General features: G+C 50.1%; 1 protein-coding gene across 2 annotated transcripts in view; it reads right to left on the bottom strand.

The window, feature by feature from the left end:
* Positions 1-21,953, bottom strand: part of TTC3 (tetratricopeptide repeat domain 3) — a 165,029-nt gene that overhangs the window by 102,003 nt on the left and 41,073 nt on the right. For both annotated transcript variants that reach the window (XM_088443152.1, XM_088443151.1), the window contains exon 12: positions 10,456-10,618. In XM_088443152.1, the coding sequence (XP_088299278.1) occupies positions 10,456-10,618 (163 nt within the window). The remainder of the gene's footprint in view (positions 1-10,455; positions 10,619-21,953) is intronic.

Here is a 21,953-nt window from a genome sequence, read left to right on the forward strand (position 1 = left end):
GGATATCCGGAGCCTCATCAGGAAAGGTATCCTCCAAGGCATTGGCCCATGCCTCAATGGCTTTAGCCACCCAGGAGATAGCCATGGACGGGCGAGCCACCGCCCCGGAAAGAGAATAAATGGACTTTAAACAAGTCTCCACCTTCCTGTCCGTGGGATCCTTCAAAGAGGAGATAGACGGCAATGGCAACGTCGCGCTTTTGATCAAGCGGGTAACGTGGGAATCCACCGCCGGCGGAGTTTCCCATTTCCTGCAATGAGCTTCAGGAAAAGGATAGTTCGCCGCCAACCTCTTCTGTGGATGGAACCTCTTACTAGGTAATTGCCAGGCCGCCGCCATATGATCCGATAATTGATCAGACAGGGGGAACACAGTTGAGGTCACCTTGGCTTTTTTAAAATTAGGAAACTTCGACCTAGGAGCCGGCGCATCATCCTCAACATGTAGGATAGCCCGCACCGCCCTAACTAAGGCTGGAACATTAATGGAGGACTTAGCTTCCACCTCCTGCCCCATGACATCAGAGTCAGAGTCCTCATGGATTTCTCCATCATCTGAGGACACATCCGAGTCCGACAACTGCGCAGCTAGTGAACTCACAACCGGACGTTTAGACACCCTTGGTGGCACATCACCTTGCAACATAGACTGAAACGCCGAGGATGAAGCCGCCAGACTCTGTACGGAGCTGGATAGAACATCCACCCAAGGCGGAGGAGCCGTCGGAGCAACACTCTGCAAAGGCACTACAGACTGACACGTCCCTGGGGAAGACTGCACATACACAGGCAGTCCCGAGTAAGGACCCACAGTCTGGGCCCCAGGGGAAGACCGCAACATTTGTGGAACCCTCGGGGAATGGGGGATGGTGGGCTGCGGTAACGCCCTAGAAGGGACCGCTGATGGGACCGATAACCGGTCCGCAATCGACGCCAGCACCTGTGAAAACATCGCCCAAGGAGGGTCCTGTGATACAGGGGGGTTGGAGGGGCCCGGTACCAGCTGGCACCGCCCGCACAGACCATCCTGAGATAAGTCCTCCCCATCAACTCCAGCAGCACAGCGTCTGCAGGAAAATAGCACAGGAGCCACAGAGCGCTCAGTCTCCTCATCCGACATGATACCGTAAATACACAAGAAATAGGTATCACCAGAGGAATTACGGTTTTAACACCCGCGCACTCACCAGTATGCGAAACAACAGCCCAGATATGGTACTGTGTAGCACACAACAGTATGTGACTGACCCCACAAATACGTGTTTTATATATGTGAGGGTCTCAGAAAAACGCCCTTCCCCCACACACCTGCCGGGCCGTAGAAGGAAAGGGATAGGTATAAGCTGACAGTAAGGAGAATAAGTCACAGACAGGCAGCACTAGCAATAGTCACATACAATGCAGAAAAGTTATACTCACTGCACCTTCCGCTACAATCAACCGCCCAGATTCAGTGTCTGGGAGGGCTATAGCGCTGTGTACACTGTCCTTTAGCAGGGGAGAGGTACACAGGGGGACCGGTCCACTTGATACCGCCTGGGAGTCTGCGATGTGCCAGTAAAGATGGCCGCCGGAGACCTCAGAGGAGGAGTGGCCGTAAGATAAGAGCAGCTCAGCGACGCCAGACTGCTTGTTGAAAGGCGCGCTGAGCAGAGGGGAGGAGCCGCTAGACAGGGAAGGCTGCCTCCCCTGGCTAGCAATTAACCCCCGGGTTGCCGGTCCCGCTACCAGCCTGATACCCTGGTGGTCTAGCGGACACGCGGGGTATTCCTCAATTGAGGGGGAGCCCGCCGCCGCCGCTAGCGCCTCCGGTCTGTCCCCAGAGACCGGAGGCTCCTGACTGCATTGAAGTATCCGCGGGCCGCCGCACACGGCGACCCGCGGCTTACCTGATCCCCGTCGCGTCCGGCAGCAGTCAAGGGAGTCCCCAGAGCCCGGCTAGTACAGGCTCTGGGGTCCCGCCGCGATCCCCAGAGCTGTACTGGCGTCGCGGCGCCAGCGGGGAGAAGGAGCGGCAGCGTGGACGTCCTAAAGGACAGTCTGATGCTGCCGCTCTAAAAGTGTAAAAAAAGAAGAAAAAAATAAAAAAATTCTCTTTTAAAATAAAGCTTAGGGGCTGCTCCTGCAGCCCCACTGCGACAGGGTGACCCGACTCCGGCCGGGCACCAACTAAAACTGAGGTGCCTGTGGCCGGGGCGGGGTATAGAGGAGGACGGACCCAAGTGCATCCTGGGAGCAGCAAAGCTTTAACTGCGTGGTGCCCGTGGATCCAGATCCAGCTATACCCCCAAGGTCAACCCTGTGGACCCCCTATGGACCCTGAAGTAGAAATACGGAATAATTTTGGCAGGACTGAGATAATAAAACCTTTGATTTTTGATGGTTCAATGTACACAAACTTTGTCTAAGGCACACATTATTAAAAATATGGTATAAAATTACCTTCAGGCTGTGTGTATAGGGTGTAAATGAAACATACATTTAATTCATGTATGTACAAACTTTGCTTGAGCCACAAAATTATTGAAAATATTGTATAAAATGACCTGCAGGCTGTGTGTATAAGGTGTATATAACACATAAATGCATTCCCAAGATATTTCATTATGATATGCAATTATTCCAAAATACGGAATATTCCATTATCCAAAATACCCCTGGTCCCAAGCATTTTGGATATGGGAGACAACCTGTAGTCTCCTTTTTTAAATGCACAAATCAGTCATTCGACATGGTTTAAAAACATCCAGTACTTTCCTTATACCCACTAACAGCCTTCTGTATGATTCTGTTAACGAAATAGTCACTTTTCAAGGGTCCAGGATGGTCTCCCCACTTTTCCAAGCACTTCTCCCAAGACGCATGCTATAGAAAATTCTGAGACCCTCGTCCGCGAGTAGGAATTGGATCCCGCATTTCTCAGGAGCGAGCATTTGTGCGATGTCTGCGAGTTTCATAAAACAAACATGCTTTTGCCAACTCACACTATAGCTGCATACACACGTAAAGATTTTCTCTCCAACTAGTTGATTGGTTGGAACGAAAATCTGGTAAGGTATGAAAGCAAATGACAATCAGCAATTTGCTCCCAAACGCCGGTAAATGGACAAAAACTGATTGAACAAATTGTTTAGATCAAACATTTAACAAACTTGTCTGTACGACCATTTTCATCTGTTTTCTGGCATTTAGGAGCAAATTGCTGATTGTCATTTACTCCCATACGTTACCAAATTTTCATTCTAACTAATCAACAAGTTGGATAGTTGGACAGAAAATCTTTAAGTGTGTACCCAGCTTTAGGCCAGTGTTCAATTTGAGACGAAAAGTCCAGACTTTTTTCACCTCCTTCGCCTGTTTTCCAGGCGGAAAAACAAGAGATATGGTAAGAACTTACCTTTGTTATCTCTGTTTCTACGAAGTCCATAGGGTCCACAGGGTTGACCTTGGGGTTATAGCTTGAACAGGATCCATGGGCACCACACAGTTAAGCTTTTAGCTCCCAGGATGCACTTGGGTCCTCCTCTATACCCCACCCCCGAGCCACAGGCACCTCAGTTGGTAAGCAGCCTAGGCCGGAGGAGAATATGGAACAGAGAGAAGGAAGACTGGAACACACAAGAAACCATACTCACAGCAATAGGAGACGGAAAACCGGTGACCAGCCACACAGCCCATTTGAAGCCAGGTGCGTCAGGGCGGGCGCCCTGTGGACCCTATGGACTTCGTAGAAACAGAGATAACAAAGGTAAGTTCTTACCATATCTCTTGTTTTCTACTTCAGGGTCCATAGGGGGTCCACAGGGTTGACCTTGGGGATGTCCCAAAGCAGTACAACTAAGGGCGGGGACGCTCCTGTGCTGAAAGGAGTACCCGGCGCCCAAAGGATGCATCCTGAGAGGCAAAGGTGTCAAACGCATAGAACCTCAAAAACGTTTGAATTGAAGACCAAGTAGCCGCCTTACACAGCTGAACAGCAGAAGCGCCACGTCTAGCAGCCCAAGAGGGACCCACAGAACGAGTGGAATGAGCCTTAACAGAGGCTGGCACAGGTAAGCCCTCCTGTGCATAAGCCTCACAAATAACGGAACGAAGCCAACGGGCTAACGTTTGTTTGTTGGCAGGCCAACCCCTCTTGTGAAAACCAAAGAGGATAAACAAGGAATCAGACTTCCTAACCGAAGCCGTCCGGTCTACATAAATTCTAAGCGCCCGGACCACATCTAAGGAAGTCTCACCAGCTGAAAGATCAGGGGACTGAAAAGCTGGCACAACAAGTTCCTGATTGATATGGAACTTCGAGACCACTTTGGGCAAAAACTCAGGACGAGTGCGGAGCACCGCTCTGTCCTGGTGAAAAATCAGGAAAGGAGGGCGACAGGAAAGCGCCCCCAATTCAGACACCCTCCTGGCCGAAGCAATTGCCAGGAGAAAAACCGTCTTAAATGTCAGCCACTTGAGCTCCACCGCCTCAAGAGGCTCAAACGGAGGACCCTGCAGGACCCGTAGCACCACTGCCAAGTCCCAAGGAGCCACAGGAGGCACAAAGGGAGGCTGGATCCTGAGAACACCTTGGAAAAAGGTGTGAACGTCTGGTAGTATTGCAATCCGCCGTTGAAACCACACGGACAAGGCGGACACATGAACCTTCAGAGATGCAAGGCGTAAGCCGAGATCCAATCCTGACTGAAGAAATTCCAAGATCCTAGAAACTCGGTACACCTGAGGATCATAAAGTCTGGACTCACACCACTGAAAGTAAGTGTGCCACACTCTGTGATAAATCCGTGCTGAAGCAGGCTTGCGTGCCCTGAGCATGGTACCAATAACTGAACTGGAGAAGCCCCGAGACCTCAAGACGGCTGTCTCAAGAGCCACGCCGTCAAAGACAGCCGACCCAGATCCGGGTAAAGGCAGGGCCCCTGAGACAACAGGTCCCGACGTTGAGGAAGAAGGTACGGAGCGTCGATGGAGAGGCTCCTGAGATCGGAGTACCAAGGACGTCTGGGCCACGCCGGAGCTACCAGCACGAGCATGCCGCCGTCCTGCTTGAATTTCCGCAGAACCCGAGGAAGCAGGGATATCGGAGGAAACAGATACGCCAGGTGAAACGTCCATGTCACCGACAGCGCGTCCACCAGACTTGCACCTGCGTCTCTTGTCCTTGACCCGTAAACGGGCAACTTGTGATTGTGACGGGAGGCCATCAAGTCCAGCTCCGGCAGTCCCCACCTGTCCACGAGTAGCTGAAACACCTCTGGGTGAAGCGACCATTCCCCGGGATGCACGTCGTGACGGCTGAGGAAGTCCGCCTCCCAATTGAGGACTCCGGGGATGAAGACCGCCGAGATCGCTGGAATGTGACCCTCCGCCCAAGACAGGATACGAGACACCTCCGACATCGCTGCCTGACTGCGAGTTCCGCCTTGGTGATTGATATACGCCACCGTGGTGGCGTTGTCGGACTGCACCTGTACCGCCCTTCCGTGAAGAGCGGGGCCGGACGACTGCAGGGCCTTGTATACTGCCCGCAGTTCCAGGATGTTGATGGGGAGAAGTGCTTCTTCCGCTGACCAACGACCCTGAAGCGACAAAGAGCCGGTCACTGCCCCCCAACCCCGGAGACTGGCATCCGTCGTGAGCAGGACCCAGTCCGGGATCCAAAATGGGCGCCCCTCGACCAGATGAGCTGTCTGAAGCCACCAAGCCAAAGATAGCCGAACGTCCGGAGACAACACCAGCACCTGAGAGCGGATCCGGTGAGGTAACCCGTTCCATTCTGATAGAATCAGCCCCTGCAGGGGCCGGGAATGGAACTGGGCAAATTCCACCATGTCGAATGTCGACACCATGGACCCCAGAACTCTCATAGCCGAATGGACCGACAGGCGGCAACGGCTCAGGCAACTGCGTATCCGCAGCTGTAGGGAGGCGACCTTCTCCGGAGTCAGGAAGATCCTTTGCTGACGCGAATCCAGCAGGGCTCCCAAATGAACCATCCGCTGTGATGGAATCAGAGAGGACTTTTTCCAATTTATCAACCACCCGTGTGCTTGCAGGCAAGCGATCGTCAGGTGGAGATGTTGAAGCAGTACCTCCGGGGAGCTCGCCAGCAACAGGAGGTCGTCCAGGTACGGCAGCAGCCGTACATTCTGGTTCCGAAGATGTGCGGCCATGACCGCCATAATCTTCGTGAACACCCTCGGTGCCGTGGAGAGACCAAAGGGTAGCGCCCGGAACTGATAGTGGTGTTGAAGGATAGCGAACCTCAGATACCGCTGGTGTGAAGATGCTATCGGAACATGGAGGTAGGCGTCCTGGATGTCCAGGGACACCATGTAATCCCCCGGTTCCATCGCCAGAATGATGGAACGTAACGTTTCCATCCTGAACTTGGGAACTCTGAGGAATTTGTTCAGAGACTTCAAGTTGAGGATAGGGCGATGAGAACCATTGGGTTTCTGCACCAGAAACAGAGACGAATAATACCCCGTCCCTCGTTGTGATAGAGGAACGGGAACAATGACCCCTGCTTTCAGCAAGGACTCTATAGCCTCCTGAACCTGTAACGCCTTGGTCTTGTCCTGAGAAGGACTTGTGCAGAAAAACTGGTGGGGTGGTCTGTGCCGAAAAGACAGGGCGTACCCCTGGGAGACCACTTCTCGAACCCAGGCATCCGTGGTGGTATTGTGCCAGCACTGGGCAAATAGAAGAAGTCGGCCTCCCACTCTGAGGTCCCCCAAAGGGAGGCCCGTCCCATCAGGCCGCAGGTTTATCTTCCTGCTTGGAAGAAGGGCGCCGAGCACTCCAGGCTTGCTTCTTGGGTTTAGAGGCCGTCTTACTCGCAGACTGTCTCGGGAAGGACTGACCTTTCGCCTTACCCTGAACCCGAAAGGAACGAAAAGCCGAACTCCGAACCTTAGCAGGCAGTGCCGCCGAAGGGAGGAAGGCCGACTTGGATTTAGCCAGGGTGTCCACTATTTTGTCCAAGTCCGGACCAAATAGTAATTCCCCATTGAAAGGTAAGGCCTCCAGACCTTTCTTTGAATCAGAGTCCGCTCTCCAGGACCGCAACCATAAGGATCGGCGGGCAGACACCGCTGCAGCCGATACCCGCGAGGTCAGCAGACTAGCATCTAAAGAAGCTTCTCCAATGTAAGAAGCAGCGTCCCTCATTTGTCCCAACAACGCCCGCTGGACATCCGGAGCGTCGTCCGGGAAGGTATCTTCCAATGCATTGGCCCACCCCTCAATGGCCTTGGCCACCCAGGAAATGGCCATGGACGGTCGGGCCACCGCCCCGGAGAGGGAGTAAATAGACTTTAAGCAAGTCTCAACTTTCCTGTCCGTGGGATCCTTCAGCGAGGATATCGACGGTAATGGTAAGGTGGCGCCCCGAGTTAAACGGGTGACATGGGAATCCACCGCCGGTGGAGTTTCCCATTTTTTACAATGTGCCTCAGGGAAGGGGTAATTAGAAGCCAACCGCTTCTGAGGAAGGAATCTCTTACTGGGCGCCTGCCAAGCTACCGCCATATGATCCGTCAACTGATCCGACAGGGGAAATACCGCAGAAGCCACCTTAGTTTTTTTGAAACTAGGAAACTTCGACTTAGGAACCGGTGCCTCATCCTCTATAAGAAGAATAGCTCGCACCGCCCTAACTAGTGCTCGCACATTAATGGACGACTTGGTATCCATTTCCTGGACCGAGGCGTCCGAGTCAGTGTCATCAGGGACCTCCCCATCATCTGAGGAACCCTCTGAGTCCGATACCTGAGCAGCCAGTGTCATGAGTGGGCATTTAGAAATCCTAGAAGGCATGTCAGTCTGCAACATTGACTGAAAAGCCGAGGAAGCGGCCGCCAAATTTTGCACGGAGTTGGAGAGCACATTCACCCATGGTGGAGGCGTCGCCATAGGGGCCTGAAAAGGTACCACAGGCTGCTGCGGCACAGGGGAAGCCTGTATATACATAGGCAACCCCGCATAGGGACCAACTGATTGAGACCCAGGAGGACTCCGCAATAACTGCGGGACACCCGGGGAATGGGGGATGGTCGGCTGGGGCACCGCCCTAGTAGGGAGAGCAGTCGGGACCGACAGACGGTCCGCAATAGACACCAGCACTTGAGAAAACATCGCCCACGGTGGCTCCTGCGCCAGAGAAGGTCTGGATGGGCCAGGAGCCACCTGGCATCGACTACACAGGCCATCCTGTGACAAATCCTCCCTATCTACTCCTGCAGAACAGCGTCCGCAGGAGGCCAACACCGGAGCCACTGAGCGCTCAACCTCCTCGTCTGACATGACAGAATATATTATATATCTGGCACCAGGGAAGAAGTAAAACGCACTCACCGGTGTGCTGAACAACAGCCCACAATATGGCACTGAGTAGTACACAACTGTATGTGACGGACCTCACAAATACGTGATCTATATAAGTGAGGTCAGTAGAAACGCCCCTCCCCCACACACCTGCAGGGCTTGTAGGAGAAGTAAAGGGATAGGTATAAGCTGACAGTAAGCGGAAAATAAGCACAGACAGGCAGCACTAGCAAAAGTCACATACCATGCAGGAAGATATACTCACTGCACCTTTACACTACAATCAACCTGCCCAGATTCAGTGTCTGGGAGGGCTATAGTGCTGTGTACGCGGTCCTTAATCAGGGGAGAGGTACACAGGGGGACCGGTCCGCGTGCTCCCTGAGATCTGCGCTGCCACTGGGAAAATGGCCGCTGGAGACCTCAGAGGAGGAGTGGCCGTGTAACTGCAGCTCAGCGACGCCAGACTGCGTGCTGAAAGGCGCGCTGAGCTGAGGGGAGGAGCCGCTGAACAGGGAAGGCTTCCTCCCCTGGCTGGCCATAACCCCAGGGATGCTGGCTTCCCGCTTGCCCCTTTATCCCTGGTGGTCTAGTGGTCCCACGGGTTATGGGGGGGGGGCCCGCCGCCACTGCCAGCAGCCTCCGGTCTGTCCCCCGGACCGGAGGCTAAAGGACTGCATTTAAGGCATTCCGCGCGCCGCCGCTAGCCAGCGACGCGCGGCTTACCTGAATCCCCGGCGACTCCGGCAGCAGTCCTGGGAGGTAGACAGAGTCCGGCTAGTACGGACTCTGCCCTCCCGCCGCGATCCCCAGATCAGTACTGGCGTCGCGGCGCCAGTCGGGGATCAGAGCGGCAGCGTGGGCGTCTGTACAGACAGCCCTTCGCTGCAGTCTGTAGTAAAAATAGATTAAAAATAAATAAAATCTAACTTAAAATAAAAAGCTTCTGGGGGCTGCTCCTGCAGCCCCCCTGCGCGGTGACCGACTCCGGCCGGGCACCAGCTTACACTGAGGTGCCTGTGGCTCGGGGGTGGGGTATAGAGGAGGACCCAAGTGCATCCTGGGAGCTAAAAGCTTAACTGTGTGGTGCCCATGGATCCTGTTCCAGCTATAACCCCAAGGTCAACCCTGTGGACCCCCTATGGACCCTGAAGTAGAAAGGATCGCGCGTGTGCCCGATATTGCCCGTATTCAATATCAAAGGATGCGAAAACGGGACCCAGCGAAGCTTGGAACGGCGAAAAAAAAAGGGAATTTTCAGGAAATAATCCATGGACCCCCCTAAAGATGTCCAGACATAGGGGATCACTATGGGTACCCCCGTTTTTGCATGCAGAGGCGAAGGCGGGTTTTTAAATAGCCGCGGCAGGTGCATAAATGCAGCTTTGAAGAAGGTGATGCAGAAGAGAATTTAGCAGTTTTTTTTTTGGGGGGGGGGGGGGGGAAGGAAACTATGCCCATCAAATTTGGGGTACATGAAAATGGGTGCAAGCATATTTTTAAGTCCCTAAAATGATTTTTAAAAATTCTTCAAAAATGCACCTGCCGCTACCACCTGCAAAGAAGAAAACACCTGTCGCATACTTTGGAACCCCTCTGGAATTATTTAAGCTATTTTATAAGCGTGTTCCCTATTTTATTTTTAAACCCAAAATAAAAAATTTTTTGGGATGTCCCGATTTTTTTTTAAAAAAACTTTTTTTTACATAAAGCACTTTTAGGGGGCATTCCCAGGGGTGCAGGCGTACCCCCTAAACCCCAATTCTGCACTTTTTTTCACCAAAAAAAGGCTGGAGAAAACTTATCCCTGTTTTTTTACATTGACTTTTTGCACCGGTGAAAAGTCTTTGTAATTGAATATGGGGATAATGACAATAGGCGAAAATGATGGGTTTTCGCCTCAAATTGAATATGGCCCTTAATTGGGTTGACCCCTGGGGGGGGGGGGCACCACTTCTTGGCGATGTGCGGTCTCAATGATTATCACTGAGAATTACGCCACGCACACTATCCTGCACACCTCTATGGATGCACACCTCTATGGATGCACTTTGCGGCTGCTCATTGAATGGCCCTCTAACACAGGTTATGTCTCTCTGGGTGGAAGGAGGTGGTCTCGTCTACCTGCTGCTTCTTCTACGTGTTCCTGGAACTTGGCGTGTTGCGTGATCAGGTCACGGATGCCTTCGGCACAGTCCTTGCACAGCTCCTGTGCCTTCTCATTAGACAACACTGCTCTTTCTGTTTCCCCAAGCAGGAACAGAGCTTCACAGAAGCGGTAATGACCCTGGATAAAGTTCATGAACATAGATAACAATGAGCAGGAAACACACCCACACAACGAAGACACAGGAACATGGATTTACAGTATAAATATAAAATACATACACACATCTATTCACTCTTTGCTTTTAACAGGTTAGTTATCCACGTGGAGAATGTTATGGTGTGGACGCGCCCCGCAATTAGGGGGCAGGACATTATCGGAAACAAAAAATTAAGGTAAGGCACCCGCTGGCTTTTTTTTTTTTATAAATAATTTTAATGGGGACAATGCAATGCAAACAAGGAATAATAGACACAAAGTACATCTTTATAGACTATGCAAAATATGCTCAGGTGACAATTGCAATGTCATAGAAAAATAACAGCAATGTATCAAAAAGTATAAAGAAGTGTCCTACTACACCTGACCTCAATACACCACGCGGCGCAAGAATGGTGCGAATGAGCCACCTGGTCCCGTGCGACTCTGCTTGTGGCGTCTTTTTTTGCCCCACAATGTCCTCGTGGCAATCGGATGCCACAAACAGCTTCAGGAGACTGCACTGATTAATGAGGTATGTAACACCTGGTACATCTGTGTGCGACAGTCTTTGAATCTGTATAGGATGTGCTACAATACAGCGGCCGCAGTTTTTTTCCACGCCATGTTCCATTGTGCTTTGAATCAGGGCCGCAAGTAGGGGGGGGGCTAGAGGTGCACGTGCACAGGGTGCCGAATTGCAAGGGGGTGAAAAAAAGATGACTCGCGGTGGCTTGGGGGCTGTAGATTCAGAAAACGGCCATCCAAAAATGGCCGCTGCCGAGGAGGAGACAGATGCTAGAAGTCCTACTGGACCTCTAGTGTCTGTTAGGCCAGTGCAATGCACACAGCGTTCCTGGCACCAGGAACGCTGGCGCTGCCGGGAGAAGATGCTGAAAGCTGCATCTTCTCCCGTGAAACCCCCTGGCAACGAGCATAAACCCCCCTGGCAACGAGCATGAAACCCCCTGGCAATGAGCATGAAACCCCCTGGCAATGAGCATGAAACCCCCTGGCAATGAGCATGAAACCCCCTGGCAATGAGCATGAAACCCCCTGGCAATGAGCATGAAACCCCCTGGCAATGAGCATGAAACCCCCTGGCAATGAGCATGAAAACCCCTGGCAATGAGCATGAAAACCCCTGGCAATGAGCATGAAACCCCATGGCAACGAGCATGAAACCCCATGGCAACGAGCATGAAACCCCATGGCAACGAGCATGAAACCCCATGGCAACGAGCATGAAACCCCATGGCAACGAGCATGAAACCCCATGGCAACGAGCATGAAACCCCATGGCAACGAGCATGAAACCCCATGGCAACGAGCATAAACCCTCTGGCAACGAGCATGGAAATGGTAATGAGCATAAAACCCCTGACAACGAGCAGGTAATTTTAAAGTAATTAGAAGCCTTACTGTGGGGTATAAAATGGTGTCGGTAAATATGTAAGTGGCACTTTGGTAATAGGCATTACAGTGTGTGGCATAATGAGTAAGGGGCATTATGTTGTGTGGAATAATGTAAGTCACTATACCAGGGACGTCTGAGTAGTGCACTGCCTTATGGAGGAGCAAGGACAAAATCCAGGTACAGGAAGGGAGGGGGCGCAAAATTGCTGCCTTGCACCGAGTGACAGATATCCTAGTTTCAGCCCTGTTTGAATACAGACTAAGTCGCACACAGATGTACAACTGTCGCATATGAAATTCATCAGTGCAGTCTCATGAAGCGGATTGTGACATCTGATTGCAACAAGGACATTTTGAGCCAAGAAAAAAAACACAAAGGCGCAAAAGGACACTCGGCTCAAGCAGAGTCGCACGGGGGTTAAAAAGTGGGCCGGAACTGCGTTCAGTCACTTCTATTTGGAGACCGAACCAGTTCCGCCTCCTCCGACTTCCAGCTACCGAGAATCAGCCTATCTGATGCGGGACGTAAGGCAATTATAAGATGGTTTTCTTTTTGTTTTTTGTGTTTTTTTGGGGGGGGAGAGGGCAGGGGGGTGTTTGTGTTGGGGGCACTACTATTGGGGGAACAACTACAGGGAGCATTGCTATTGTGGGCACTACTACTGGGGGCTTTGCATAAGGGGCACCACCACTACAGGGTGCACCACTATTGGGGGCATTGCATAAGGGGCACCACTACTGGGGGCATGGCATAGGAGGCACTACTGCTGTAGGCATTGTGTAAAAGGGGCACTACTGTGTGTCATAACAAGAATAAGGCACTACAATGTAATGTAATGTGAATCAGGGGCACTATGTGCTGTAATGTGGATATGATTGTGCTACTGTGTGGCGTAATTTGAATTGGGAATACTATTGTGTGACCACGCCCCCTTCATTGGAGACCACGCCCCCTTTTTTTGACTAAAGTTGCCCCTTTATTGAAAAGGAGCAGAGAATTGAGAGGGGGGGGGGGGCAAGTTCCACTTTTCCAGGACCACTTTAAGCACTGGTCGCACAGGACCTGGTGCGACGAGAAGGGCTGTTTGAGGAAAAGTGTATAGTTGCATACATTTCAAACTCAAATACAAGAAAAATAGTACTGAACTAGACCAGGGAGACAGCCGACCAACTGAAAACCACCCACTGTATGTGGACAGGAGGGTCACATCCTGGTGATTGGTACCAGGTGGTATGATGTATACTCCTATGAATCTGCGTTTTGGTGGCAAAGTGTCAATATCTGGTTCCCACACAGCAAAAAAGCCCCATGCTTCTCTTTAGTCCAAAGAGTCTCTACGCAGTTCATTATGAATAAGAAATATTGGGCCTGATTCAGCCTAGGAAGGAATGGTAAAGCTGCACACAAGCAGATTTCCAATTCCATCCTTGCAATTACGCTAATGCAGTAGGAGGCATCACGCCTCCTGCGTGAATTACTTATCTGAGCTGTATCGGCTAATCTGCGAGAACATCGGCCAGCTAAGGGACCGTGGGGTCAAGCAAGCCGCCCGCTGCAGATGAGAGAAAGAGGCTAGGAAACCTCTGTCAGCCGACATAGGCGCTCTCTTCTTATGTTAGAACTCAGATGAGAGAAACACACAGGTAAGTATATAGCAGTAAGTGGCGGGACCTATGATACATAAGATAGCTTAATGCATGAGTGTGGGTAAATACTGGAAAACCTTAATACAGGGTAACCTTTTTCTAGGACTGAGAGAATAAATTGGTTTCCAAGACCATTCAGGTGTTCCATTTTTGACCAACAGTCATGCATTAAATCTCATGTATGTTCCATTACGTAAAAACAAAGAGATATGGTAAGAACTTACCTTTGTTATCTCTGTTTCTATGAAGTCCATAGGGTCCACAGGGTTGACCTTGGGGTATAGCTGGATCTGGATCCACGGGCACCACGCAGTTAAAGCTTTAGCTGCTCCCAGGATGCTCTTGGGTCCATCCTCCTCTATACCCCGCCCCCGAGCCACAGGCACCTCAGTTGGTAAGCAGCCCAGGCTGGAGGAGGAGACTAAACAGAGAGAAGGAAGACTGGAACACACAAGAAAACATACTCACAGAAAAGGGAGACGGAAAACCGGTGACCAGTCACACAGCCCATTTGAAGCCAGGTGCGTCAGGGCGGGCGCCCTGTGGACCCTATGGACTTCGTAGAAACAGAGATAACAAAGGTAAGTTCTTACCATATCTCTTGTTCTCTACTTCAGGGTCCATAGGGGGTCCACAGGATTGACCTTGGGGATGTCCCAAAGCAGTTCAACTAAGGGCGGGGACGCTCCTGTGCAGAAAGGAGAATCCTGTGCCCAAAGGATGCATCCTGAGAGGCAAAAGGTGTCAAACGCATAAAACCTCAAAAGCGTCTGAATGGAAGACCAAGTGGCTGCCTTGCACAGCTGAACAGCGGAGGCACCACGTCTAGCGAGGATTGTATGGCCACCTGAATCTGGGGAGCTTTGGTCTTGTCCAAAGAAGGACTCGTGCAAAAAAAAAACTGGTGGGGCAGCCTGACCCGAAAAGACAGGGCGTACCCCTGAGAGACTACTTCTCGAACCCAGGCAGCCGTGGTGGTATTGTGCCAACACTGGGCGAATTGGAGAAGTCGGCCTCCCACTCTGAGGTCCACCAGAGGGAGGCCCGTCCCATCAGGCAGCAGGTTTATCCTCCTGCTTGGAAGAAGGGCGCCGAGCACTCCAGGCTTGCTTCTTGGGTTTAGAGACGGTCTTAGCCGCCGACTGCCTCTGGAATGACTGACCTTTTGCCTTACCCTGAACCCAAAAGGAACGAAAGGCCGAGCTCCGGACCTTGGCAGGCATTGCTGCTGAAGGGAGGAAAGCTGACTTGGATTTAGCCAGGGTATCCACTATTTTGTCCAAGTCCGGACCAAATAGCAATTCTCCATTGAAAGGTAAGGCCTCCAGGCCTTTCTTTGAATCGGAGTCCGCTCTCCAGAACCTCAGCCAGAAGGATCGGCGGGCAGACGCTGCTGCAGCCGATACTCAAGAGGTCAGCAGACTAGCATCCAAAGAGGCTTCTCCAATGTAGGAAGCAGCGTCTCTCATCTGACCTAACAACGCCTTCTGGACATCCGGAGCATCGTCCAGAAAGGTACCCTCTAATGAGTTGGCCCAACCCTCAATGGCCTTGGCCACCCAGGAGAAGGCCATGGACGGTCGGGCCACTCCCCTGAGAGGGAGTAAATGGACTTTAAGCAAGTCTCAACTTTTCTGTCCGTGGGATCCTCCAGCGAGGATATAGACGGTAATGGCAAAGTAGCGCTCCTTATTAAACAGGTGACATGGGAATCCACCGCTGGTGGAGTTTCCCATTTTTTACAATGTGCCACAGGAAAAGGGTAATTAGAAGCCAACCGCTTCTGTGGTAGGAATCTCTTACTGGGCGCCTGCCACGCCACCGCCGTATGATCCGTCAACTGATCAGACAGGGGAAACACCGCAGAAGCAACCTTAGTTTTTTTTAAACTAGTATACTTCGACTTAGGAGCTGGTGCCTCATCCTCTATTAGGAAAATGGCTCGCACCGCCCTAACCAGTGCTCGCACATTAATGGACGACTTGATATCCACCTTCTGGACCAATGTGTCCGAGTCAGTGTCATCATGAACCTCCCCATCATCTGAGGACACCTCAGAGTCCGATAAATGCGCCGCCTGCGCCATTAGTGTGCGTTTTGACGGCCTAGAAGGCATGTCATTCTGCAACATTGACTGAAAAGCCAAAGACGCGGCCGCCAAATTTTGTACTGAGTTGGAGAGCACATCCACCCCCAGGGTGGAGGACCCGCCCAGGGTCCTGGAAGATCACCACAGACTGCTGCGTCACAGGGGAAGCCTGTATATACATAGGTAACCCCGCATAAGGACCAACAGACTGAGACCCGGGGGGGCTCCGCAATAATTGTGGGACACCCGGGGAATGGGGGACGGCCGGCTGGGGCAACGCCCTAGTAGGGACAGCAGTCGGGACCGACAGAGTCCGCAATAGACACCAGCACCTGAGAAAACGTCGCCCATGGTGGTTCCTGCGTCATAGGAGGTTTTGATGGGCCAGGAACCACCTGGCACCGTCTACACAGGCCATCCTGTGACAAATCCTCCCTATCCACTCCTGCAGAACAGCGTCCGCAGGAGACCAACACCGGAGCCACGGAGTGCTCAATCTCCTCATCCGACATGACAAAATATATTATATAAATAAATATATCTGGCAACAGAGCAGAATCAAGCGCACTCACCAGTGTGCTGAACAACAGCCCACAATATGGTACTGTGTAGCATACAACTGTATGTGACGGACCTCACAAGTACGTGATTTATATAGGTGAGGTCTGTAGAAACGCCCCTCCCCCACACACCTGTAGGGCTTGTAGGAGAAGTAAAGGGATAGGTATAGGCTAACAGTAAGTAGAAAAAAAAGCACAGACAGGCAGCACTAGCAAAAGTCACATACCATGCAGCGAAGATATACTCACTGCACTATTCCACTACAATCAACCTGCCCAGATTCAGTGTCTGGGAGGGCTATAGCGCTGTGTACACTGTCCTTGTCGGGGGAGAGGTACACAGTGGGACCGGTCCGCGTGCTCCCTGAGAGATCTGCGCTGCCACAGAGAAAATGGCCCCCAGAGACATCAGAGGAGGAGTGGCCGAGTAATCTGCAGCTCAGCAACGCCAGGCTACGTGCTGAAAGGCGCGCTGAGCTGAGGAGCCGCTAAACAGGGAAGGCATCCTCCCTTGGCTAGCTATTAACCCCCGGGTTGCCGGCATCCCGCTTGCCACTAAATAACCCCGGTGGTCTAGTGGACTGACGGGGTATTCCTCCGATGGAAGGGGAGCCCGCCGCCACCGCTAGCAGCCCCCGGCCTGTGCCCTAGAACCGGGGGCAAAGGACTGCATTTAGAGTAAGAGTTAGAGTAAGCTTACCTTCTACCCGGCGACTCCGGCAGCAGTCCAGGGAGGTCCCCAGAGTCCGGCCAGTACGGACTCTGGCCTCCTGCCGCGATCCCCAGTGCGATACTGGCATCGCGGCGCCAGTGGGGAGTAAGAACGGCAGCATGGGCATCTGTACAGACAGCATTTCGCTGCCACGCTGAAGAGCCCCTGTTAAATAATAAAAAACTAACAGGCTTTTTTTTTTTTTTTTAAAAGAGGAGGATGGACCCAAGAGCATCCTGGGAGCAGCTAAAGCTTTAACTGCGTGGTGCCCGTGGATCCAGATCCAGCTATACCCCAAGGTCAACCCTGTGGACCCCCTATGGACCCTGAAGTAGAAACTATATACTTACCTGTGTTCCTCTCCCTGCAGGTCTTACACAAGACAGCACCTGTGCCCGATTACTATCGTTTTGTCTGGGTGTGGTATAAAAGATGCACAATAAAAAAGGACGACAGTCAATAGGTTGACATGGACAAACTGTTGTTTTTTGGGTTTTTTTGTAATTTAACCCTAATCTTAACCCTCCCCCTAGTGCCTAATCCTAACCGTCCCCTCCGGCAGCCTAACCCTCCCCCAACTGCCTAACACTAAAAATGTTAGGGAAAAAAAAAAAACACAAACATCAGCCATTTTTGTGTCAACCATTTGTCTCTGCTGACCATCTGGTGTCGACCTATTCACTGTCTGTCTATCTGGACAGTGTCTTATCTTACCCTACAAACACTGCACCAGCCAAATAGCTTGTGCTGGTGAACAGACTCCTGTGTACAAAATAACAGATGGTGCCGATATATATTTAGCCACAATGGTCCGGCACTCACATAAGAAAATAACTGTACCCGGTGCCTCCACACAAAATAGTAAATATAAAGACACAAGTGCGGCACTCCGGACTAAATAGACATACAAAAATGTACAACACTCAAAAGAGTTTACAACGTTTCAATCATTTGACGAAAATCATATAAATGATTGAAACGCTGTAAACTCTTTTGAGTGTTGTACGTCTATTTAGTCCTGAGTGCCACACGTGTGTGTGTGTCTCATATATATATTATATATATATATATATATATATATATACATATATATATATATATATAATCACAAGGTGTGACACACCTTGACAAAGGGGCTCAACGCTCCAAAACGTTGGTTTGCTCTATGTGACACCATTTAATATATTTAATATGCTATTAGTCTGAGTGCCGCAGCCTTTTTGTGAGATATATATATATATATATATATATATATATATATATATTATATATACATACACACACCACAAAGGGTCCCCACCACCTTAGAGCACATGTATAGAAACAGTGCAAAAAGAGGTACAAAACATGGGATCCTGTTCGACTACTTCCCAACCCGTTGGGATGTTCACTGTCGGGTCTTTATGATATAAATTGGTATAAGTGGCGCACAAAGCTCAAACAATACATGTGATAAAATCAAAAGACATAGTGAATTAAAGTGAACCACATAAAATGTCTCAAAAACACTCCCTATTTAAGGTGGCTGCCGCGCCTTCCAATGTGTGATCTATTCAAAAAATCACCAGAGTAATATAAATAAATAGGGTGAAGGAGCGGCGCCTTCAGTATACCAGTTTTTACAGCAGGAGTTTTAGACCAAGTCCATAAGGTCCAAACAAACAGTATGTCCTTGCAGTGTCCCCGTGTAAATCCCACAATGTAAATCTCAAAAAAAAACAAAGAAACAAAACAAACAGTGTAGTCTGAAACTATATATTACGTTCAGTATGTGGTGACGTGCAAAAGTAGTGACATTAACACAATAATAATAGCCGTGTGTTGGAAACATTCCACTCGTGTTAAAAGACAAAGCTCCAGCACCCTGAATATATAAAATAGCCTTGTACCAGCTGTTACTTGTCTTATATGAGGGTAACAGGTATCTTTCTTTCAATCCTTTTCTAGGTCCAGGGACTTGCCATGTCTGACTCCGAGTAGAGCCAGGACCGGCAGCTGAAGATAGTTGTCACAGGAGATGGAGCGTGTGGCAAGTCCCCGGACCTAGAAAAGGATTGAAAGAAAGATACCTGTTACCCTCATATAAGACAAGTAACAGCTGGTACAAGGCTATTTTATATATTCAGGGTGCTGGAGCTTTGTCTTTTAACACGAGTGGAGTGTTTCCAACGGCTATTATTATTGTGTTAATGTCACTACTTTTGCACGTCAGCACATACCGAACGTGTATATATATATATATATATATATATATATATATATATATATAGTTTCAGACTACACTATGTTTGTTTCGTTTCTTTGTTTTTTTTAGATTTACACGAAGACACTGCAAGGACATACTGTTTGTGTGGACCTTGTGGACTTAGTCTAAAACTCCTGCTGTAAAAACTGGTACACTGAAGGCGCGGCTCCTTCACCCTATAAAAATAAATAAATATTATATATATATATATATATATATATATATATATATATATATATATATATATATATATATATATACACACACACACACACACACACACACACACACACATATACATATATATATATATACACACATACACACAGTATACGTTTCGGAAGCCGGCCACCATCGCAATGCCGACAGCCGGCTTCCCATCTACTTAATCCCGGCGAGGGTTAAATAACAGGCGTCTAAATCTAGACGCCTGTCATTTTACTGATGCCGGGAGACCGGCGCCCCGATCGAAGTGATGCAGGGCACAGACAGCCGCGGGGGGGAGAGAGACTTAGGGTTAGGCACCCCCCCGGGAGGTTAGGGTTAGGCAAGGGGGAGGGAGGGCTACGTTTAGGCACCCTAAAGGAGGGTTAGGGTTAGGGGGTAGAATTAGATTCATTAGGCTGACTGTGCCGGGATTTGAACCGCCGGGCATGGCGGTGAATCATACCGAATGCATACACTCAGACATATACACACACACACACATAAAGATCCCAACTGGTCCGGCACTACTCCAAATGATAAACACGTTGCCTCCGTGCCCTCTGCAAAAATTTTAAAATAGTCCCAATATTCAGCGGCACTAGAGGTCTTAAATAATCAAATTCTTTATTGCTTGGTGGAGCAATAAAGAATTTGATTATTTAAGAGCCCTAGTGCCGCTGAATATTGGAATATATATATATATATATATATATATATATATATATATATATATATATATATATATATATATACATATATACACACACACACACACGCGCGTGCATACATACATATACACACACACAGATACCCGAGGGTGGTATTATTACTATACCCTAGGTGCACTTGGTGACTATGAAGGTGTATAGGAGCACTGCCATGCTGGTGATGGATCTGTTACATTAGGTGCACATGATAAATATGGGGCAAGGGTAGGTGGGACAGGAGAGGAAGGTGCCCACCCATGGGCGGGGGAGGGGTAACCGTACACACCTTCCCCCTCCTCTTCCTGGTCATTCTCCCGAGCTGGTCACAGAGCCGGGGAGTGAGGCTACATTGCGGGAGGCCGCAGGGGCATGCGGCAAGCCGGGCAGGGGAGCTGCTGGTGGGCGCCACATGTGGAGCCGGGGCGGGAACCATGTCTGACTGCGCGGGTCACAGACACCCCCGATGTCACCTGCCGGCGGGGACCGGTCACACCGCGACACGGGGCGGAGGACAGAGACCGCAAAACTGACTTGTAACCCCGCCTCTCGCTTCCCATTGGCAGAGTGATGGCGGGAGAATGGCCGGTCAGACTCTGTATCTGTAATAATGTTCTACTGTACAGAGGTGGGAGGATCTGACAGTCACCACCTGTCTGTATTGAACCCCCAGGAGACATTACCTGAATAGAAAAGTGTCCTCACTAGCGTGGCTAGGGTAGACGGGCGGCGGCCATTTTGTTGAAGTCCAATAACTCTTAAATGGCCCCAGTAAAATGGAAGTCCCCGCCCCCCCCCCAAAAAAAATACCAGTGGCTGCTAGTCATAGATAAGTGGATAGCTCCCCTTCAGTTTTTGTACCCTGACGTCATCAGCTACTGTCCAACGTCATTCCCTACCACCCATGTGGAAATAGAAGGGGAATATCTTGTAGCGAGCCACCGAGCCCGAAACGTAGGGACAACTTTATTTTTTTAGTGAATTGTATGGGCAGGGAACCGCACTTCCGCCCTCACTTCAATTTCTGTAGATGGAAGTGATGTGAAGAGGAAATATACCTTTCCGTCATAGTGTCGGATTCAATTACTGGCGATATTACTGCATCGGCAAATTATCGCCGATTTTACATGCCCTATGCAGGAGACAAAGTTTTCTCCAGTTTTTTCAGAGACGTTGGCTAAATCTGGCGTCAGATCGGCCAATATTGGCCACGAAATCAGACGGCCGTTCATTGTTTTTGCAATTTGCCCGATATAGCGAACGACTGAACGATAGCGATATCGTTATCGTGCAGTGGTCCAGAATATCGGCAAGTGTGTACGCACCTTAAGGTGTGTTGCTTCCCGTGTGAATGCAAGTGTCAACCACTACCACAGTCGAGTCGAAATAGATATACACACACACACACACTTCCATTATCTGTACCTTTGTTTTTACAAAATGGGGCCAGTTTAATTCCAAGCAATGTGCGGCTTGAGCACTTAGCAAGGAATTTCTGTAGAGCAACTTTGCTCACTTTTACTGCGCACCCCAATGAGGAATTGGGTCATCAAGCCCAGCTTCCAATATGTCATTTTCCAGCATGATTTATTGCAATACATCCATATGCCCACCTAATAATAACTGGAGAAACGCATCTTAGCTAATCGTATTGTATCCATAAAGCATGCACATTTCTTGGCTGGCTTAGTTTATATTATACACAGCCATATAAATTAACAAAATTATGTGGAGAAG

The sequence above is a fragment of the Taudactylus pleione genome, unplaced genomic scaffold (genome assembly GCF_031769625.1).
Source record: "Taudactylus pleione unplaced genomic scaffold, aTauple2 ptg000327l, whole genome shotgun sequence".
NCBI lineage: Eukaryota > Metazoa > Chordata > Amphibia > Anura > Myobatrachidae > Taudactylus > Taudactylus pleione.